Source organism: Anguilla rostrata, chromosome 16, assembly GCF_018555375.3.
Source record: "Anguilla rostrata isolate EN2019 chromosome 16, ASM1855537v3, whole genome shotgun sequence".
Classification (NCBI taxonomy): domain Eukaryota; kingdom Metazoa; phylum Chordata; class Actinopteri; order Anguilliformes; family Anguillidae; genus Anguilla; species Anguilla rostrata.
This window is the reverse complement of record NC_057948.1, coordinates 25704749-25726809: the sequence shown is the minus strand read 5'-3', so window position 1 is coordinate 25726809 and position 22061 is coordinate 25704749. Positions and strand designations below refer to the sequence as shown.

Here is a 22061-nt window from a genome sequence, read left to right as displayed (position 1 = left end):
TTGTGGGATGCAGGAGGAGTAATTTCTTCTTCTTGCATAACCTGGAAGGTCAGTGGCTCAGCCCACATTTATATCGGTTTGACTCAGAAGCAGATGCGCTGCATTGTAAATAGGGGCATGGCTTTTAAATAAATGCCTGTCAATCCTGCTTTTTCTGTCAGGATGGGAACCATATGGGGATGCAGAGACTGGCTCTGGAATGAAGGATGTCTGGAAGTTTCATGCCTGGGACATTTGAATTTTTGAAATTGTGGTTTACTTCTGTTTTGTCTTTTGTATCATATATACGTCTATATATATATATCTTTGATCTTTGACTGCAAGTGAACTATAGCATATTCTGTTGAAAAACATCATCATTTCCTATATATTAAATGAGTGTTTTAGATTTTTTCCACTGTAACCCATAATCAGACAGTGTGCATTGGCTGAATGAAAATGACAGTGTCAGCCATCCAGAGTTAATGCAGTCACCTTTCACACTTTTAGCATGTTAAATTAAAGCTAATGCATAAGTACCTGTGCTGATCCTGCCAATGCTTAGGATTACACAAGACAATGAAAGGTCTGTCTGAAAGTGTTAGCCTGTCTTAAAAAAGTAATTGTGCTTGGGCCACACCTACCACAACTGTTTTCTGGAGGATCAGTGTTAAACAACCCCTTTTTAAAAAAAAATTTAAAAAAAGAAGTGTTAACATCAAAATACATTGTTTTCTTCGGCCCTAATCAATGGAAGTTTGATAATATCTAAACCTGTTCAGTATGAATCAGTGTCAGGCTTTTGTATGCAAGACGCAGAATACAGCAGTGTCCATAACACCATAAGTTGTCAAATGATTCATGCAATGCCAGGATTTAGAATTTGAAATGAAACCACGTCCAAACATGCACATGCCTGTTGCTCTGCTATTAAAAAGGCGTTCATTCATTCAGAGATATGTTTGTAAATGTGCCACAGCCAACGCTTTAACCTGAACATACAGGAGAGGTCCTGGCACAACAAATACACATGCTGAATTTGCTCCGCAGGAATTATGTATTCAGCGATGTACTCGCTTTTCCCACGTTAATTAAAGTGTCTCTTAACAAGCCTTGATGTGAGCGGTAATATTATCTTTCCCCAATTGCTATGTAAATTACAGCCTCATGTCCCTGCTTATCATGGTACACTGGAGAGTGTGATGTCTCCTCCTACACATGAACTAGTTTGCTGTGCTCAGGATAGTCAGCACAAAACAGAGAGTCAGCACATCGGGTTTCTCTTTAAAAGAAAGATTTTTAAAAGATCAAATAACATTTTCGAATAGAGAATTTTCTGGGCCAGACTGAATGGACGGGGCTACGGGAGGATGTGAATTCTAAAGCACGTTGACGGCATTTTACCTTGAGAAAGAAACAGGAGACATTGTAACAGCGCATAGAACAACTCTAAATGTGTTTCTCACACTGTTCAATGCCAGCACTGCTCAAAAAATATGCTGTCTGCTTTGATTCCTGATGGGGGTATTTCAAAGTAGATAAGGTACTGAAGAGCAGAGTGCTTGTGAAGTCATTTGCAGAAAAATATGACACTTTCCTCATGGACTATGTGCCAGACATCTGTTAGAGAGCAATACATTTGCTTGACATTACACAGTGGTCAATATATAACATGGTGTTTAATGAATTATTCTGGAAAAAAAAAGATTGAAACTTGTAACCCAGGCTTGTGAAACTATGTTCTGTGAAGTGCTTCTCTCTGATCACAAGCAGGTTGGCTTGGTAGGTATGTGAATGTTGTGATATTAAAAAATGGGGATAGAGCATGTTTACCTTAATCCCACTGCTGTTGGGATCATGTGTGGTTGAGGACTAGATCTTGTTTAAATCAGACTAAAGGGACTTAACATAGACAGCATGGCATCCATCAAAATAAGTATGATTTTTTTTTCAATGCAAGACGGAACTGATATTTACTGGCTCTTCCTTTTCAAGTGAAATTGGTGAAAAAGCCTTTCAATATTCAACTGAATCAAATTCAGTATTTCAATAGTATTTCACTCAGTCATGAGTGAGAAATCTTTTATAGATTTGTCGGAGGGAAGGTGATTTGCCCTGCTTTTAGAAAAGTTCACGAGCGGATACTGTACATCTGAGCTGTAAAACCAGAAATATCTGAACACTGCACGGTACTCCAATCTATGGATTTTCTGCTCATGTTTAGATTTGAAAAGCTAACGGTTTCATCAGGGGGCTACGTGTGAAACAGAGGCACTGACAAAATGGGGTATTTGACATTGGGGAGTTCTTTCTCGCCACCCTTTAAGTGTTTTTCTTCCCACTGGGCTTTTTAAAAAATTTTTATAACCTTGCTTGCTTTTTGGGGTTCAGGCCTGGTTTTTGCCCAACTTCCCTTTACGTTTCCTCAGTAAAGCATCTGTGTGTCCCTGTTAAAAGCACTATACGAATAAAATTGAATTGACATCTCACACAAGTGCCTTATAGTGTATTGAACAGTCTCATTGCCAGAATGGAATATGCAGAAACACATCAATACATTCTACATATTATTTAATTAATTATTGCATTCATTGCTTTGTGCACTGGAATAACACTTCTAACTCAGAACAGGTAACTACTGTATTATCTATATTTTGATTTTTCAATTCACAAAGATGTTCTTTTTATCTTTAAAGTGAAGGCAGGCAAAATATCCATTGATATTTGACTGCAGGACATTGTTGAATATCCTTGAGGGATAATAAATTATTCTGAACAGCAAAAGTTTGATTCTAGCAACCACATTGAAAGCGACTTGGTAAAACACTGGAGAGATGACCAAGCAGCTCAACTTTGAACTGCACATTAAGATCCACAAACTGATGATCAAGCACATTGCTAAAGGTAGCAGAACAGACCACAGTCAGCATTTAATCGGCACATTAAAGTGTGAGAGAGTGTGTGTCTCCCCCCACCCCCCCCCCCTACCCCCATTCTGTTTAGGGTTTTAAAGAATTAGATTGATATATGGTAAAACAAAAATGGAAATATATATACAGATAACCTAAAAAAAATCTTTATTAAAATATTGCCGCTTGCCTTTGCAAAAGTAAATTAAGCATACATATATCCAACAGAGCAAGCATAGTCAAACTATTGGGCAACAGATACAAGTGAAATTGTCAGAATAGTTCATTCACCCTTTAAAATGTCTTACATTCAGGTGTGATGAAACATAATATTTCAGTAGTAGTATCTTCAAACATGCAGTGAAACAAATTCAAGTTGAGGATAACCAAAGCATACATTAACACATAAAATAATGGCAATGCCATATGAATAGCCAATCTACGTTTAAAAAAAAAATTAAGAAAGCTGCAATAATTCATACCTGCCATCATCATGCCATTTTTTACTGCTTTGTACTGCTTTCATGACAGCATGAAACCCCCCCGCATATTTTCATGTCTTTTATACAAGAACATTTGTATAGTGTTTCTTCTGTCAAAATCCATTTAAAATGTAAGGGAAAACATTTTCACGTTCTGTAGGGACCTGGTTCGATAATCTTTTTGGCTAATGTCTTTGGAAAAGATTCTATTATACCAAAGGCATATGCACCTCCTGAATCAGAGCACTGACTGATATGGAAGTGATACGGAGAGAAGACCACTTTTCCAGGCCATGTTCCTTATCAGAACCTTGCCTCTCAAGTGTCTCGCTGTGCTTGCAGCAATGGCATATCAGCCCGGAGCAACAGCTGTTCATTTGTTGTTTTTGTAGTCTTTTTTTTGTCTTTTTAAATGGAACATAATGTCAGGTTTTAGTACCAACGCCTCCGAGCAGAACCAATAGATGCACTTGTTCATAGTTAGCACAAAAAATATTCTGAGCACAGTTCTGATAATTCAAGAATTTGTCTTGCATCAGCAAGAAATTACATTTCCCTTGCCCTTGAGTAGCTTGTGTGCTTTCACCAAAGTGTCCAACAGAAACAGCAAACCAAAAGTCTATAGAATATCCTGCCCAGGGATTGACACAACACTTAAAATATTAATAAATAGGCCTCAATTAGACTTGTCGGGATTACCCATACAGAAAAGTTATATATTTAAATATATGATGGAAAATTTAAATGTAATTATTGGAATATATTATGCAATGTACATATGAAATACATGAATTTAAATGTATATATGTATTAAATATACGTAAATGCATAAAATGCAGTCAATTTAGAATATTTTTAAATACTTTCACTTTTAATATATTTGAAATGTATTTAAGTATATGATGTAAAAATATAATATTAGCACACATTTTTAAATGTAATTCAAATGTAGTTTTCATATATTTTCATGTTTAATTTTTCCATATGGGTATATTTTTATTGTAGTAGTCCATTGATGAAAATTTGGTCTTAGTCTGAAATATATACTTTCACAACAGTCAAAATATAAGACATCAAACCTCAGCATATGGAGCAAAACGTGAATAGTAAGCAGTTGTTTTTTCTTTCATAGGTCTTTTAATTACTGTAATTAAAAGTCTTGAGCCTGAACAAGAGATGACATTTCTATCATTATTTGCTGATGAAAGTGAAAGTATTTATCATAGCTAATTGAATTATATGGATGAGAAAATCTTAATCTTGATTAGAAGTCACTTGTAACAGCGGAATTATTTTTAACGGGTTAAGTTGATGCTAGCTGTAAAATAATATAATACATATGTGTGTCTGAGTAGAGGTAACCATTAGTGTTGCTTACGCATTCATATGATTTTGTGTTCCTGAAATAGAACATTATTGATGCATAGACCATAGCTTTATATCATTTTTCATAAAATCTAAATATATGTGAGTTTTTTTTTTTTTTCCAGTAAAGCATGACACCTTCCTAAAAATGAATGTTGATAGACACCAAATCCCAGAAAATATAGTTTTAATCAGGTCCGATCACATCATTACGTCTAATTCACCATGATTATTCATATGGGCCAAAGAATAAACAGGCATCTACAACAGTGTCTGCTGCCAAAGCACTGATTCAAGGCCAGGATGAACCCTTTTCCATTAGTCGACTGCTGAAATTGTGAGCTAGTACGAGGTGGCACTGATGTGTGATGTTTTTATTCGCTATATTTAGGACCATCTGCTCCAACAGCAACAGAATACTAATGCAACTACTCTAAAGCCAGAGTGTTCACTGAGGATATCAGGAGCTGGTGTCCAGGCACATTCTTAATTTCGGAGAGTGCTGCATTACCATGTTCTTCTCCTTTCTCAAATGCCAAAATGAGTCCTATTAAATTCTGTCATCTCTTGCACTTAAAAGAATGTCAGCACTAAAGAATACAATTAAGTAATGCAATAATACTGTGAAAAATGCCCTTTTTGTTGTTATAAGATATGATATAAAGACACTATACCTCATTTTTAGGTGAATTCATAAGATTGTTCATTACCAATACGTTACTTCTGATTGTGGCACTTGTTGTTTATGTATCCCATTGCATTGCTTAACCGATCATGATTTTGTACTCCATTGTGCACTGGAGTAAATGAACACTCCCAAAAATGTCAAAGGATAATTCATAACCTCTTGCAGTGGACACTAAAAGCGGATATTGCCAGAAAAGATGACCTAACCTAGTTTTTACCGTTCTCTGTTGCTGAGCACCTGACCGCCATTGCACTCTTCGGTTCTGATCAGTGGTTTTTCATCCCGCACAGGCAGGGCCGGTTCTAGGCATAGGCGACATCGGTGGTTGCATGGGGCACCAATCCGGCTGGGGGGTGGGGGGAGTGTTGGGGTGGGTGCCAAGTGGGTCCACAATCATTATTTCCAGCACCCCTAAAACCCACCCCACCTGCCCACTCTCCCCAACCCCAGTCCGCAGTCTCGCCTACGGTGGCTTTAAGGCTAGAGCCGTGTCTGCACAAAGGCACTGCACAGCTGTCCTCTCTGCTTACAGGAGCACAAAGCTCAGTCCCCTGGCCAGACTCCCTGTGAAAGCATCGGATACAGTAAAGCAATACCAAAATGAGAACATGCTCACGCCAGGAGCTCTGAGGCAGGGACGTGCTCCAACTTAATCAGCAGGAGCTAAATTATATTCAGTATATGTCCATTATATTACATTATTTATTTCCTCGACAGGGCAACATACCCAGGCTGGAGTATTGCACATTATCCGTTATATATAGCTGTATATAGCAGTGCCCCTCCTTAGAATTGATCCAACCTTCTGGCTACAAGACAAGTGAGCCAAGTTTTTGTAATCTGCCTCCCCTCTGTCCATCTTGTATGAAAAGTATAATGGCATGTTTATTACACTTTTTAAAATTGCATTTACACAGTGAGGTTCCTCTGGAAGGGCTGGTGTTGTGTATTGAGATACATCTCCAAGAGATACCGCCTTCTGACAGTTTGTGTTCTCAATGATTCTCAAGGTTCTCTACAGGGTTTATGATAAAAAAAAATACATACTCCAACAATTATCCCCATGCCCCTGCTGTCTCGGTGTCCTTCAATCCCCCAAACCCTGTTTAATAAACAGACTCTGAACACTGGGGTCAGGGATTGTGACGGGTAGCAGAGTCCACATTTATTCCTCAGCATTTTCACCAGCATTTTTGACTGGGGAAGGCAGAAGCAGGGAGAGGGAGGGAGTGAGAGAGAAAGAAAGAAAGAAAGAAAAAGACTTGAGGTGATTTATCATGCTGGGCGATGTGCAATCTGCAATCCCATGCAGCCTGCTGCCAGCGGTCACTTTACAGATGCCTGGCAAACCCCTCTCACAGTAACAGCTGGCTTTCATCCAAGGGAGTGCAGTGTTCTTAATTGTGCTTAGATTACTTTTACATTTTGATCATGATCAAAGCGCCTCTGTACAGATGGGTGAAGTGCTCGAGTGTTGATGGGGGGGGGGATCTTCTTTCAGCCTCTTCTCTCTCACTACAACGTCATCATTTTGAGTGAAAGCATCCATTCAAATAGTAGATTTGTTGCTTTCTGAACAAATAAGAACATGAACAGAACTCAGCCATTATACTCCTCATTTATTTATTTATTTATTTCTCCCAGGGTCATGGAAAATACATAATATATATCAACCACAGCGTATTAAAATATGTACTAAAGCCCTCATTGCCTGTCTGTTCCTGTGCTTCCTTTGGAAAAGGATGAAAATGCATCCTCTGCTCTCCCTGCACATGGAGTAATCATACGGGATTTATGTTTGGAGCTTGTACCAAATTAATCATGCATGCGGAATGCAGGGTCAAAACAATGCCTAATGGAAATGGATTTCCCCTGTCGTGCTCTTAATTGCAAACACTGAAAACATCTCAATATTTTAGATTGATGTGTTCCATTGATTTTCACCAGATAAGCCACAGTGAATTAAAACTTTACATGAATATACATGTACAGATGTACGGGGTGTATGCCCGCAAATCCAGGCAGGGCTGAGCCAGAGGAGGAGATTAATCACAAAGGAGGGCGTCAGAGGCCATGTGAGACTGGCGCAGCGGTGGACAGGCCGTCCAGACGAGGATCCGTTTTATTGTGCCGCTCGTCACACCTGATGGTTCGTAAAAGAAAAGTCAGCAGGGAGAGTGCGCTCACAGCTGCACGTCAGCAACAGACACACACACACACACAACACACACACACTCGTATACACACACACACACGCTCACGCACGTGCACGCACACGCTAACGCTGACACCGCTGTCATTCCATCACCTGAGCACATCCCGATTTTATCATTTTAATTACTTTTCCTCGCGCGTTCCAGCTCTGTCTTTACAATTCCATGGTACGCTCTTCCTTCTTCTCCAGCGCGCAGCAGATGGCGGCACACGCACAATGGGGACCATAATAATAAAGGATACACTTTTCTGTGTTATGTTATTGACTGCAAATGGCTTTAAATTCCGATTCTTTTCACCGGGTGAGGAAACATTCAGTCGCAAATGGAATAAAATGGCAAGCATTAATTATACATTTATGGCCCGCATTAGACCCACTGCAGGTAAATGGGGGTTTATGGGTGGTTTAGATACTTTTAAGAAGCAGGGATCTGAGAATGGCAGTGTGCTGAATAATCACTGTTTGTTTACTGGGAGCTTGCGCTGTTATGTCTGATGCGTCAAGCTCAGGTTTGTCCTTTTGCCCACGGAGGGATTTGGCAAAGGGGTCCAGCATGCGCAGATCATGCAGTTGTACCCACATGCATGGACAGAGGGTGGGATCTCTCCTGCAGAAAAGAGTAACCCTTCGGCCATTGTAATGCTGGCCCGAGACTAAGCCCAGACAGACAGTAATATAATGACTGTAATGAAAATGTCACTGTGAAGGGGACATACTGTACCATGAGGGGGAGGGGGGATCGGCTGTGGGAAATAAATAAAAAATATGTCAGCTAGTGGGAGAACGCTCAGAGGTGGAGGCTGTCAGAACTATGCCACCACCTGCTGATGATATCTGTGGCTATTTAAAGAGGGATGGCACGCTAAGTACAACGGCAGCTTCGACATTGTTCCGCCCCTAGGACGCCCCGATTCCGGTAGTGACGTCATCGCTGATGATTACCCTGTTGTTGAAGAATTGTGGAGAGAAAAATCTTGTAGGGTCTTTTATCCTAATGATTTTGTTTGAGGAGTATAATAAAAATACCCCCTTGGGCTCATCTCAGTTTTACTGCCGCACAGCTAGTTAAGCTAATTGGACAAAAGCCAAGGAAGGTAGACCAGTATGCTGTAGGTACACTGAAGGCAAAGCGAGAGCAAGCCTTGTGCTCTCATTGAAAAGGCCACTGCAAAATTGTCTGCAATAGAATATACTTAATCGATCCTTAGGGGAGAAATGTTACTTTTATGGTTGTTTTCTTTTGTACACACTTCCTCCATGAAGGTAATCTGCGGCTATCCGTCTGACACAGAGCCAGCCTTAGTCAAGCAGCCAGATACTGTCTGTAGGAAAGCACCGCCCACACTGTGCGTATGTGTGTGCCAGCTTCGTGTTCACACACTGCTAGCCTTTCCTTCCCTAGCAGATTGATTATATAGCGTGCCGTCAGTATAGTGCTGGTGGCTTGCCATACTCGCCTGCCCCCAACAGGTAGTTCTGGGTCTGTGACGCCACCCCAGGTTTCTTACCACTGCCAACTTGTTTAGCCAACACGCATACCTACCTACACTGTACTGGCATGCTCCAAGTTGTGCTGTGACACTGTGGCTGGCAGTGTGAAGTAGAAGTGGAAAGACTTGAACTGTATTTGAAATGTGAAGGTTGCAGGTTCAGTTCTAACTCCCAAGCAAAAACCACAACTGAAATGTGTGTGTGCAAACATACAGATCTGTAAACAATGGCTGTTTATATGGGTGTTTCACCAAGGGCTGTAAAGATGAACATATTTATTGGAGTGATTATTTGAGTAATGCATTCGTCAAATAAACTATTTTTATTAGTTTTGTTATGCATATTAAATTAATGATGTGAAAGTGTTTGGTGACCCATTTGAGTTACCAGCACAAAGACCTCTTAAAGCGAATTTATATTTTGACTGATTTTCAGGTAGTTTACTTCAACTAACTTCAAAATATTAATCAGATTTTTTTTTTTTAATTGACTGGTGGCTCTAACAATAACATATAACCATTTAAGCATAGTCACCCTCATAAAGCATTTTCAAAGAAAAATTGAAAATGCTGAGGATCTGTGTTCCTACATAAAAATGCAAGGCCTGAATTTTATTCTGTACAACTCCCTCTTGTGCCTCCTACTGCAGTGATAATGCTTTGGGCTGGATTGCTCACGCTAAGCATGTTCCTTCAACTCCTACCTGTGGAACCATCTGTTTCCATTACTGTACATCAGGATGGAATCATTCTGCCAAAGAAGGAGTGGGAAGCTTCTACCTTTGTACAAATACGGCCTTCTGCTTTAGTCAAAATCGCAAATACTCTTTATCCAGCAGTTTTTCACCCTTTGCCAAATGCCCAGCTCAATAGTTGTATTATTGTTAGCATTCGCCATTGGAGGATTTAGTCAAACATTACAGAGAACAACGTTTGTTTTTGGAACACTAACTGCAGTGACAATCATGATTCACTTGTATATGCTTTGGGTTTAGAAGAGAATTTAACCAAGAGCAACAAAAGAGTGCAAACAAGATGCATTTTTTTTTACAGCTGAGAACAGAATCAACAGGACAACTTTGTTAAAAAGATGGAAAGTCTCTGCTCCAGGAGTAGAAGCTACTGCTCAGATGTTTTTTGAAGTCTGCAGAACTGATACACCTGACAATATACACCTGATGATACAACGTTGGTTCTGACTCATGACTCATGTCTCATAGTGATATGATGCTGGTTCAGTCTCATGGTGATATGATGCTGGTTCAGTCTCATGGCGATATGATGCTGGTTCAGTCTCATGGTGATATGATGCTGGTTCAGTCTCATGGTGATATGATGCTGGTCAGTTCATGATAGATGGGTCTCTCAGTGATAATGCTGGTTCGTCTCATGGATATGATGCTGGTTCTTCCATGTTATGTGCGGTCGTTCATGGTGATATGATGCTGGTTCTGTCTCATGGCGATATGATTCTGGTTCTCACTCATGGGGATATGGTTCTGCTTCTCACTCATGTCCATACAATGTTGGTTCTGACTCATATCAATATGATTCTGGCTATAACTCACACCTGCTACTGATGTTGAAAACAACAGAAATTACACTTTCAAAAATGGATAAAATAAAAGCAAATGTCAACATTTTGAAAAGAACAGATCACTGGTGCCACGCCTTAAGTGTTTCAAAGCACTTATTTATCAGTTTCCCTAAAATGGTGCCAGCTAAGTTTCCACCATTTTAAGTTTACAACACTTAAATGGCATTTTGGTTTCTATTGTGGTTTGATTTTCAATGTACAAGTGAGGAAATTAAGCCTTTGAAACCTATTACCACTGTAATTACGAAATGAAGATTAGCTGCAATCCACTGAAAAAAAACCCTTTCTCTGTTCCTTTTACCCTCACCATGAGAAATGTTACAAAATGAACATGGCCATGTTTGCATAAGCAAGAAGCGATTTTTCACATGCATCTGTAAATCTGCATCTTAATGTCTGCCTCTATGCATGCATAAAACATTTTCCTGCAATACACTGTGCTCTCCTTATAATACAGACTCACAACTACTTTTGGACAGAATTGCCATCTCACTGCAATTGGAGCCCTCAGGCATAACATGACCTAGAGATATAGCCTGGTAGAAACTGTACAATCAATATGGAACTACACATCTTTTTTTCTGCACAGGAAAAGTTAGTAGTAGAAGATAGTAGTTTATCATTGTCTCTCTCCAGTGATTTTGATTTTCAATAACATTGAAAAAACTCCATGATGCATATTGTTGTTGAATAGTGATGTAGTGTCATCATAGAACATCTGCTCTAGATGTGTATAATAGCTTATGCTAGTTTCACACCTGCCTTATCCCTATTTCTTTTTTGTTATGTGTATTCTGTTGGCATGTTTGGACTTGGCCCAGTTTGTATTAAATATCACTCTTTGTTTATTTGTGATTTGTGTGTGTGGCATTTATATGGTGGCTGTTTAAGAAATAAAGGAGAAGAAATGCAGTGAACTAGATAGCATATGAACTTGGGTGCAGGTCCTGCATTAAATATGCTTATTACCCATAACACCAGCCATCTAGCTAGCTGACTCTTTGATCTTTGTTACATTGTTAATGAGCAAGAAGGCAGATTATGTTCGCTAGTACGGTAAATAATGTTAAACCATCAGCAAGGTTTCTTTGCTGCCAAATGCATAAATGATCACAAATGACAGATTTAGTCACAATTATGGAGACAACAGCTTTTAGCATTGCAGAGATATTCACAAGTGCCAGACAGAACCAGTTCTGACCCATAGATAATTGTTTTACAATTACTGCTACTCACATTAGCAGACAAAGCTCCAGACAACAGTTTTTAGCTTAGATAGCATCCGAGGCATGTTAACACTGTTCTACTTGCTAACCAAATGTTTGAATTTATTGTTATAATGTAAATTTTGCTTGCTAGTGAGCAACATTACCTGGACTTTGGTTTCAAACATGAGGCAAGCCCCAGGGTGGTAACTAGCTTTGTTGTGAGATCCATGCATTGCACACAACTTTAAAGCCAAAGGGTTGTGGTGCAGAGAGAGGCCCATTCAAAGTGCTACTTATGGTTAACTCAGAACAAAATGGTTAATGGTTAGTAAAGTGGTTAACTCGTGAAATGTTGCACAAATCCAGTTCAGAGATGTCAAAACATTTTCTTACCCCCCGGAGCTTAAATATGATTTGTTTGATTTGTTTTGTTTGCGGAGGGCTTGCAATCTGCAGCAGACCTACCCCCATTGTAATATTGCAGGACCTAACTCACTACATCCCTATAGAATGTACACTACAGAACTCCCTCACCTTGTAGTGGCACTCTGCCTGAATTATGTTACCAAAAGCACTGAAACCCCACTGCTGCAAAGTCATGGAGGTGTTGTTGGAGCTTTATTACTTAGCGTGAACTCATTTCAAACAATGAATCCAACACAATCTGCTTCCGAGTGATCTTGGTGTAGTCTAATCCGTGCCACACCACAATGTGGCAGAATTCTGCTGCTTATCATCATCGTTTTCTGATTACAGTTTATGAACAGAGACTTGTACAGACACTACCAATACAAGAGAACAGCAAAAATAAGGCTTGGGTGCAATGCCATGTCAGAATATACTGTACATATGCCAGAGAATTATCCCATTAGGGGAATTTGGAGCTGTGGCAATCTATTTGAAGAATTAAGCCTCACAACTTTCTCTGTCAAGGAATGAGTGGCGTTTTTTTTTTAGTTTTTTTTTTTTTAACAAACTTAATTCACCAATATTCATTACATATTTTATATACAGTATATAGCACGGTTGTGTCTCTGTCCCTCTTGTTCTGTCTCTGTGTTCTCCGTGTCTTCTCCCTTTCTTTCCATGTCTCTGTGTTCTCCCTCTCTCTGGTTTCTATCTCTCCGTGTTCTTCTCCCTTGCACCTGTAGATGTCGCCTTGTCCTGCCCTGTGCCTGTCATCTCCTGCATTGCCTCCACCTGTGTTAATCAGTCATTCTGCTCACCTGTGTCTTGTTAGCCCTCTTTGTATTTAAGCTCTGCTTCCCAGTCACTCTCGGCTGGATCCAACTGTTGTGTTCCCTCATCGGTTGATGCCTGTGTTTCGAGTATTTCAAGTTCCTCTGCGTGCTATCTTGTTCTGAGTCTTTTGAGCGTTTTGAGTTCCTCTGTGTGTTTATCGGTTACAAGTATTTTTAAAGTTTTTTTGGATTTTCCCATCATGGCCTTATTTTGGTTCCGTTTGTTACTTGTAAGTAAAGCCTTTGTTTGAATATTACCTTTTGGGCCTCCTGTTTTTTTACTCTGCGCTTGGGTTCCACCACACAACAACCCTGACAATATATAGGGCAAAATTACATGTAAATAAAAATGTGCAATTGAATCATTATTGCAGAAGGAAGCTTAAATCTATGATGTGGAAATTGCGTGGACCTGAATTAATGTGTCGCAAAGAATATTATGCACACTATGATGTGTTGTCATGACAAATCCTGAGTCACAGTCTTAGCATAGTATGACAACATAATCAGTGTCAGACATGAGTCGGTGTCAGAATATTGCTCATTTATAATTATGTTCATTTGGCTATTGCTCAAAATATGTCTAGAACTCTAGTGGTGGCCAAATGTTTGTGTTTCCTTGAGACAGTCTGTCGACAGATATATATGTTTGTATACCATTTGGTTATTACCATTATTAGTTATGCTGAGGTATATCATAGTTATGCATGTCACACCACGACATATTTATGCCTCTGGGGATATTGGAATATCTCGTATTAATGTTATGGGCGCTTGGTTCGGTTCAGCAAGGGGGCTCGCTAATACCCGGATCAATACGTCCCTTTGACCATAACCTTTAGATGCTGCCTATGATGACACGGCTGTCAATAATTCCCACAGAATCGCACTCATTATGGCATTGTTTGCGAGCGTGCCTCGGGGGAGGAATGGACAGGGTTTCAATGAGGTTGAACCCATTTTGGAGACGAAAGGGTATGCACTGCCGCCCACGGAGCACTCCGCTTTTCGTACCCATTTACGAGAGGGTAATTACAGTAAATCCTCGCATGTAGCGGTTCAGACGTCTAAGCCCGACGTTCAGAGATCCAGCTCCCTGATTATGCTTCTCACCCATTACACCGTCATAGATAACCTATGCCACGGTCCCCATTTATAACACATTCATTATTAATCTCATTCATTATTTGTGAGCATGCAAGCTCGGTGTCATTATTTTATTCATTCGTTCGCAAGCAAACACAAAACATTGTTGCTTCCACTGCTGGCAAGCTTTAATAAGTAACACAAAGTAAAACAGAATTGCATAAGGCAAGGAACGCACCAGAGTGGGGGGGGGGTTTATTACTTGTGATGGTCTTAGTTTTTTAAAAGGACATTTAAAAAGTTTTAATAATACACACAGAATGAAGGTTATGCAAAAAGGCTACTGGGACAAACATTTTGAGTTGGAAACAAAAGCATGTTACTAGCATTACACAATAAAATGCTCAGTGTAAACTGAGTACTCGTATATAGTTCATGTGACTCCTATAAGCTCTGTTGCATTTGCACTGAGGATTTAGCATCTTTGAGTAAGCCTAATCACTTTTCTTTTGCACCCCTGAGCTTGATTGATTATATTGTTTCTTTTATCATTCACCCATACAGTTTGGTGTGTTGTCTGGCATGTCATATGAAATATACTAATGAAGATTGATTTTTGCTTGTTCATTAAGCTTTATTATAAATGAAATGAGAATCATTATTTATATATGACTTTCAATGTTTTTCATACAACTTTCATTTTCATCATTCACCCATACAGTTTGGTGTGTTGTCTGGCATGCCATACAAAATATACTAATGAAGATTGATTTCTGCTTGTTCATTATGCTTTATTATAAATGAAATGCGAATGCGAGTGTTCAATTTCATTGAACTTTTAATGGTTTTCATACAACTAAATCTACTCTAAATTCTTTTTTTTTTTTTTTTTTACATAATATCAGTAAATCAACCTCCTCTTATCTTATTCTGGCACAGAGACCTTTAAATGTTTTTGTGGGGGACCATTGGTGCCATACATAAGAGATATTGCATTCCAAAATGTTAAAACAGCATTTGGATAATACCCCTGGGAGTACAGACAAAATCTCTGGCAAATTCTTGTCTTCATTAAAACTGCACTTAAGGTAATATGCCCATTTCAAGGTGCCCAGTGAAGCTCTTAAAAGGATATTCATCACTCATGAATATGCAGATCACAATATTTTTTTTTACTGCGCATCCTACACTGACAGGGCAAAAAAAGTCCTTCACGCTTCATAACCCAAGTCAGATTCTTCAATAAATTGAAAAAAAAAAAAAAAAAGTTTTCTAAACACTTTTCACTTAAATGCTCGAAATTGGTGGAAGCTCAGCTGACAATTTTCTTTTGCTAGCATCCGGCACCCCCATGGTGCCCTTGAGCAGGATAGCCGAGATGCCCTCATGAGTATTCAGCTGTATAAACAGCTGATATGTAAAAAAAAGGTGTTGTGTTTATATTGCCATGGGAAAGGGCATCTGCAAAGCAACCAACAATAACAACATGCAGCATGCACAGTACATAATGTTCATGTGGGCTACATAGAGAGCTAACTGCTATAAATGTGCCATCAGAAATGCCATTACTCAAATGGCTTTAATCCATTTGATACCTATGCCCCAATGATGCATTTAATGAATTATGGGACTGGCTTCCATTTTTGTATTTGTAAACTATCACCCAAAACGCGAGCTAGCAAACATTACTGACTCCTAGTTGCCTGGGCTGCGCTTTTAAGGATGTAGGAGTACAATTTAACTTGCTTTAAGCAGGGTGATGTGGCCATACCTCTCCCATTTTTCATTGATGGATGGGAGGGCAATGTGAAATTTTTTTTATCTACTTTATGGATTCTGTTGCTAGTGATGTAGAGGCTATGAACAACCTGAAAAGTTCACTATCCTCATAGCAACAAAGTCGGGCATGTACTGATCAATGATGTAGGTCATGGTCTTGTCTTTCTAAAAGCCTAAATTGAGCCAAGTCTAAAGTGCCTAAAGGCCCCCCATCATCAATCCTATGTTTTAGTACGAATGTCAGACAGAGGTACAGGGAGCAGGGTGCTCTTGAATCCCTGGACAAGACTGCTCTTCTAGCCACACAGCCTACTCTGCCTATTATGGAAGATCAGCGTAGTTGGGCATATATTACGTATTATGTATAGCGTATAGTATACATATTGTGGATTATGTATAGTGCAGGTCTATTGTAAGATTTTAATTACTGCTTAGCTATCACTGTTTCAACACCCCATTATGTTTTTCATTTCCTCACCTGGCAAACAATGGTAATTATACCATTGCTGATGACAACAAATTGCCTTAGTCTGTGGTTTAAGCTATAGATTTATATTTTATGGGTTGTAGCTACAAGCACAAACAGCATAGGTTGTTCCTGAATTTCTTAGGGAAATCTTCAATGGGATAGATGAGTCATATAGACTATTGTCCATTGAAATGTTAGGCAGAATGCTCTATTATTTTCTAGATGCTACATCCACTAATTGAAGGTCTACAGTAACACACAAGAAGATATGGTGGATAGAGTATTGAATACCCTGACTGTGCTCACAACCATTTCTTTTTTTCAGTTGCTTTAATAGTATGCTCACAAATTGTACACCAAAACATTTTCCATCCTGACCTGCAATTACCCCGTCCAATCATTCCAGATGGAGTTCCACAAGTACACTTCAATGACTCAACAAAACACTGACAAAAATGACCAAATATGCTGCCTAACAGTAGAGTACCATTTTACCATTGATGTGTGATTACATCACTGATACGACTGCACAAAATCACCAAAGGCTGGGTTGACTGTAGTATTCTTCTTCTTCTTCTTTCCTTATTCCTCCTCCATTTTACTTTGATACCCCAAAAAGTATTTCACCTTACAGCAAATGTTGAGACTATACCTGAAAACAGCACGTATGCTATGAAATAACAAAAGCATACAATCACAAAATATTTTAATTATAAACGAGTTGATGTTACTGGATAAGTATATTTTCTTCTCTTTGTGATTGGTTGATCTAATCAAGAAGATGAAACAGAAAGTTAGAGTATCATATAGTAAACACTTTGAGAGTAATGTTCAGCTGGTTGGTATGCTCTTTTACATAAATATGGACTGTCCTTCACAGATTACTGTTGTGATGCTGATTAGGGTGTAGGGGGTGTGACTTAATGTGAAAGTTTTATTTGGAAATTTATAAAATGATGTGCTTTCTGTAATGTTGACCAATGAGATTTAACCTTCTATCATTGATTGGTAAATTGTGAAAATCTCATGTTACTTCAGAAAATAATTTTTGAGATACAGGTACATCTCTGCCCACCCCTACTATGGTGGGCCGTGGATCACCACAATGAGAAAAGGGAACTGTGCAGCCAAAAGGGTCATGTAATAGTGGGACAATTGCCAGACAGGGGACCTTATTTGGTTTAACCTCTACTCCTGTGTTTGAGTGGTAAATTTTAGCAAACATTTTGAGCCTTTTGTGCAGTTATGAATGTGTTGGGGGGAAATCTTAGTAAAATTAGTCTTGCTTTAATTTATTACTCCTTCCAAATAGACAAACTGCATTCGTGAAAGATTGAGTGTGTTAGACACCTCTTGAAATGTGGTCTATGGTACATAGATAAAACCAAATGCTGCTTGCACCACTATGACCCAATGTCACCTGACCAAGAAGCCTCAACTGTGTCCCACATCCAAAGCATTCAAATGCTAGTAACCTATTGTCAAGGTTATGCCCTACCAGGTTTAATGTGAAATTGTGTTTTTGCCTAATACTGCCAAAGCAGTTTACAGCCTGGACCTTACTTCAGTTCTTCTAGTAGGTATAAGGGTCCAGCTGAAATCTCCTCATGAAATTTTGTGGAGTTAAATCAGAGTTTGTAGCCTGTAATAACAGTGTAATGGGCCTGTCTCCACTGTGCCTTCTGCCCTTCTATAATGGCCTATTCCCAGTGTGTTTATTTATGTCTTCCACTGCTCTTCACCTACCATTTTAGTAGTTGTTTTGTAAATTATTAACTTGATAACTTTCCAAAGGCACACATATTGCTACTCATTATTTTATATTATAGTCCCCTTCTGACCTGCAAAGAATTTCAAAATCTTACTTGCCGAGACTGTTATGGAATTACATTACTTAGTGAGCTAAATCAACAGTGCTCAAAAAACATGCACGTATACTATTTATTCTCTATGTCAGGGGTTCTTAAAATATGTCCAGTGCACAAAGACATGCCATGTGTTAACAAAGTCGGTGTTGTTGTTTTTTTGTTTTTTTTTGTTTTTAGTTTTTTTGTTTTTTGGTCAACCAGTCTCTTTATGGTTGTCCTTATTTTGCACATTTTGATACAGGTCACAATTTTGCACCTTTTGATCACACAAAATGCAAAGTATTGGTCACATGGTTGATGCACACCTAAGTAATTTGTTGCAATCACACACCCACACGCATGCACACCCATGCATACACACACACACACTCACACAAACACACACAAGCAATCAAGATGAAACTGTAGATGAGTGAGTGGTGAGATGTGTTCAATCAGATGCTCAAGTGCTCAGAGTCAGGCCCACAGACATTATACCATATGGGGGATTATGAATAAGCCCATTTTGGAATGGTTTCCTTCAGCAGCAGCTTTGTCCAGCCCACATTCTTGTGTACAGGCTTCCATATTCAAGGCCATTCTGGCTGAGTTTCTATGGCATTGTGACGTCTGTTGAGATGGTCCTTCTGTCTGTTTATACGTCCTGGCAAGAAATACATTCCTAGGAGCTTCAGGGCGGTTACAGCTATGTTGCAGCTCTGTTGTGGGTTATTTATTCTGCTTGTTTCCTTTGCAAAAAATAAAATGAATGACTAAATGAATGAACAATAACAACAACAACAACAACAATAATAATGTCTGTGTGGACTATCCATGTCTGGTCTGGCTCAAGCATTTATTGTTATATAGCGTTTATTGTCAGCTAGTTTCCCCTTTCTCTTTTTTTCCCATCTTTCTTCTTTTTCTTTTTAGCCTAATTATCAAGACCAAGTAAAACATTGTGATTCATACATTTTTCCATAAACCAATGTCATGTGTTTCTTTATTGATAGTGAAGTTAGCAAGACAGTATCAAAGCTTCAAGCAGCCCCTCCCCTCGCCTAAATCGCCTGTAGGTGTCTTGGAGACAGCGTGGGCTAGCGGCTGCAGCATTCACATACATTGTTACTAAATTAACCTGCTAAGAATAGCATGAAGATGCAAACACAATATGTAATCTATGTTTGAATTGTGAGAAAGTATTTGACTGTGACATAAGTAAGTAGTAATACTTGGAGCATAATTGCTATAGTCACTCCTCATTAGCAGACAAGCAACACTTTCCCTGTTTCCTGTTTGAACCAAGCCCACTTCCAGTTTATATCAAATTACAAATACAAAGACTTTTATCAGTTGAACAAATAATACAGATACTGATACAAATAGTCGCATCTCTGCAAACACCTAGTGTGTGTATACAATGTATGCTGTGTGTGCACATATATACTTCCACACACTCACATACTTGCAGTTTTACAAGTTGATTATTGTTTACTCTGGATATAACGTGGATTCCAGTGCATTAATTTTTTCTTTTTCCTCTTCCTGTCCTCCTGTTTCCCTCTCCTGCTTGTTCAGGTTGTGGGTCAGATCGATAAGTTGACGGCAGACTTTGACTTTGACCTTGAGCCGGATGACTGGACAGTGGCCACAGTGAGCAGCACGTCCAGCAGTGAACGGGGGCTCAGCGACACCTTCAGGCTCGACCTCTTCAACCCAGATGTGCTCTCCGACAGCTGGGACTTCTCCAGTTTCCTGGAGGCCCCGTCTTTGAGTTCCACCCCAACGCCAAAGCCAGCATCGCGGCCAGGGGAAACCGAGCCAGGGGTGGAGCCCACGACCAATGCAGCGGCTGCAACACCTTACTCTCAGATGAACGGGGGCCTCCCCATCCCCAATGGCCCCCTGATTGTAACACCAGACTCATCCAGCGAAGAGGCCACGAGCTCCACCTACAGCCACAAGACCTCTCGGACCTCCGGAACCAGGGAGCGAGTTCGATTCAGCGACAAGATCCTGTACCACGCGCTGTGCTGCGACGATGATGAGGATGAGGGGGAAGAGGACGGCGGCCAAGCCACGCCCGACAGCGAGCTCAGCCCCCCCATCACCTCACCCACGCCCACGCCCTCGCCCCCTGAACACGTTCTCCACAACTGTTTGGACTCCTCTTCGCTCCCAACTCCCGTAAGGGCTGGGAGAGGTCAGGGGGCCACAGGGACCCCCGCACCCCCCAGGAAAAGCCTCCTTAACCCTGGCTGCCGGAAAAAACTGTTGCGGAACAGCAGCACACAGACTGTCTCAGACAAAAGCACCCAAACTGTACTGCCCTACATCCCTGTGAAACAGAAAACTAAGGACCAGCACTGAGAATCAACAAAAACAAAAACTTTAACAAAACAAATAGAGAAAACAAACTCTGTACTATTTAATATTAAATACATAGATAATAGATTAATACAAAGAAATACGTTACTTACTAAATAAATAAATGATATATGGGAAATTGTTTGCCTTCATAACGTCATTCTGGGCCTCAGGGAAACAAAGACAACAAAATTATTTTCTGTAGTAGAACACTATTTGCTCCCAATAACAGGATTTAAACCATGGGTGGAGTGTAACAACGTAGCACATTTCTACATATAACAAGAGGCTCCTATCTGAAGCGTCCAGCATTCACTGAAGCACTGTCCCTCACACTGTTCACTATTCACAAAATATTAGCATATAAATGTGAGAATTTTTCCCATGTGCAAACATATATGCTGTAAGTATATATTTTGAGTATGTGATTGCATAGCATTTTCTTTACAAAATCATGCATACATCATAGCCAGTTTCTTAAAATATCACAGTGATGCCTTGCAGTAAACATAAAAGGTTGGGTTCATTTTCGCTCCAAGAGAGGTCACACTTTACACAAAGAGTACTGTGCAAAATCTTCTATCAAGCATGTCTATTGCTTTCATTAAGATGTTGTGATATCATTATAGATCATTCCTAAATAAATTAGATTATTTAGCAAGGATGATATAGCACATGCTATATTGTTGGCCTCATTCTCAGAACACATGATGTCATATGACCTAAATCCTGCACACATTCATATGAAGAGTTTATTAATGTGTTTCGGAGTTCCTCATAGTTGTTAATTAATTTCAATTTGATGGAACATGTTTTTTGTTGTCCTGTACCATTTTTACTCTTTCCATTCTTTGAGGGGACAAGGTCATTGGATGAAATATTTTAACCTGCACTGTACACAACAAAAAGTTGCCTGTCTCCTCTTTCTAAGTCTGGGGTTTGACTCCTTAGAGTTGTATTTTCCTGGCAGAAGTTGCCAGTTGATCAATATATACATTACAGGGAACACCCAGTCTCCATCATACCTGTGATAGAGGGATGAAAAGACAGAGAGTGAAAATGTGAGAGAGGTCATGCGGGAGTGAGACAGAGGGAGATGGAAGGAAACAAAAGATGGAAGGAGACAAAACATTAATGGATGCAGAATTGCCATCTCCAGACAGATTGTTCTTAATTAATCCTCCATCCATGCTGATTTTCCACAGAACTGCTCCCAGCCCTCATGGCTGACTCATCCCCCTGATACCTACACCACAGTGGGGGGGGGGAGCGCGGGAGTGGTGGTGGATGCAGCATGTACAATTCATTCCTGCTTCTTCTATGCAACGCCCTCTGACTT

At 39.7% G+C, this 22061-nt stretch overlaps 1 protein-coding gene across 1 annotated transcript in view; it reads left to right on the top strand.

Moving 5' to 3' along the window:
* Positions 1-20861, top strand: part of LOC135242036 (inhibitory synaptic factor 1-like) — a 31289-nt gene extending 10428 nt beyond the window's left edge. The window contains exon 2 of the mRNA XM_064312912.1: positions 19934-20861. Coding sequence (XP_064168982.1) covers positions 19934-20725 — 792 coding nt within the window. The 3' untranslated portion in view covers positions 20726-20861. The remainder of the gene's footprint in view (positions 1-19933) is intronic.
* Positions 20862-22061: the final 1200 nt, after the last annotated feature.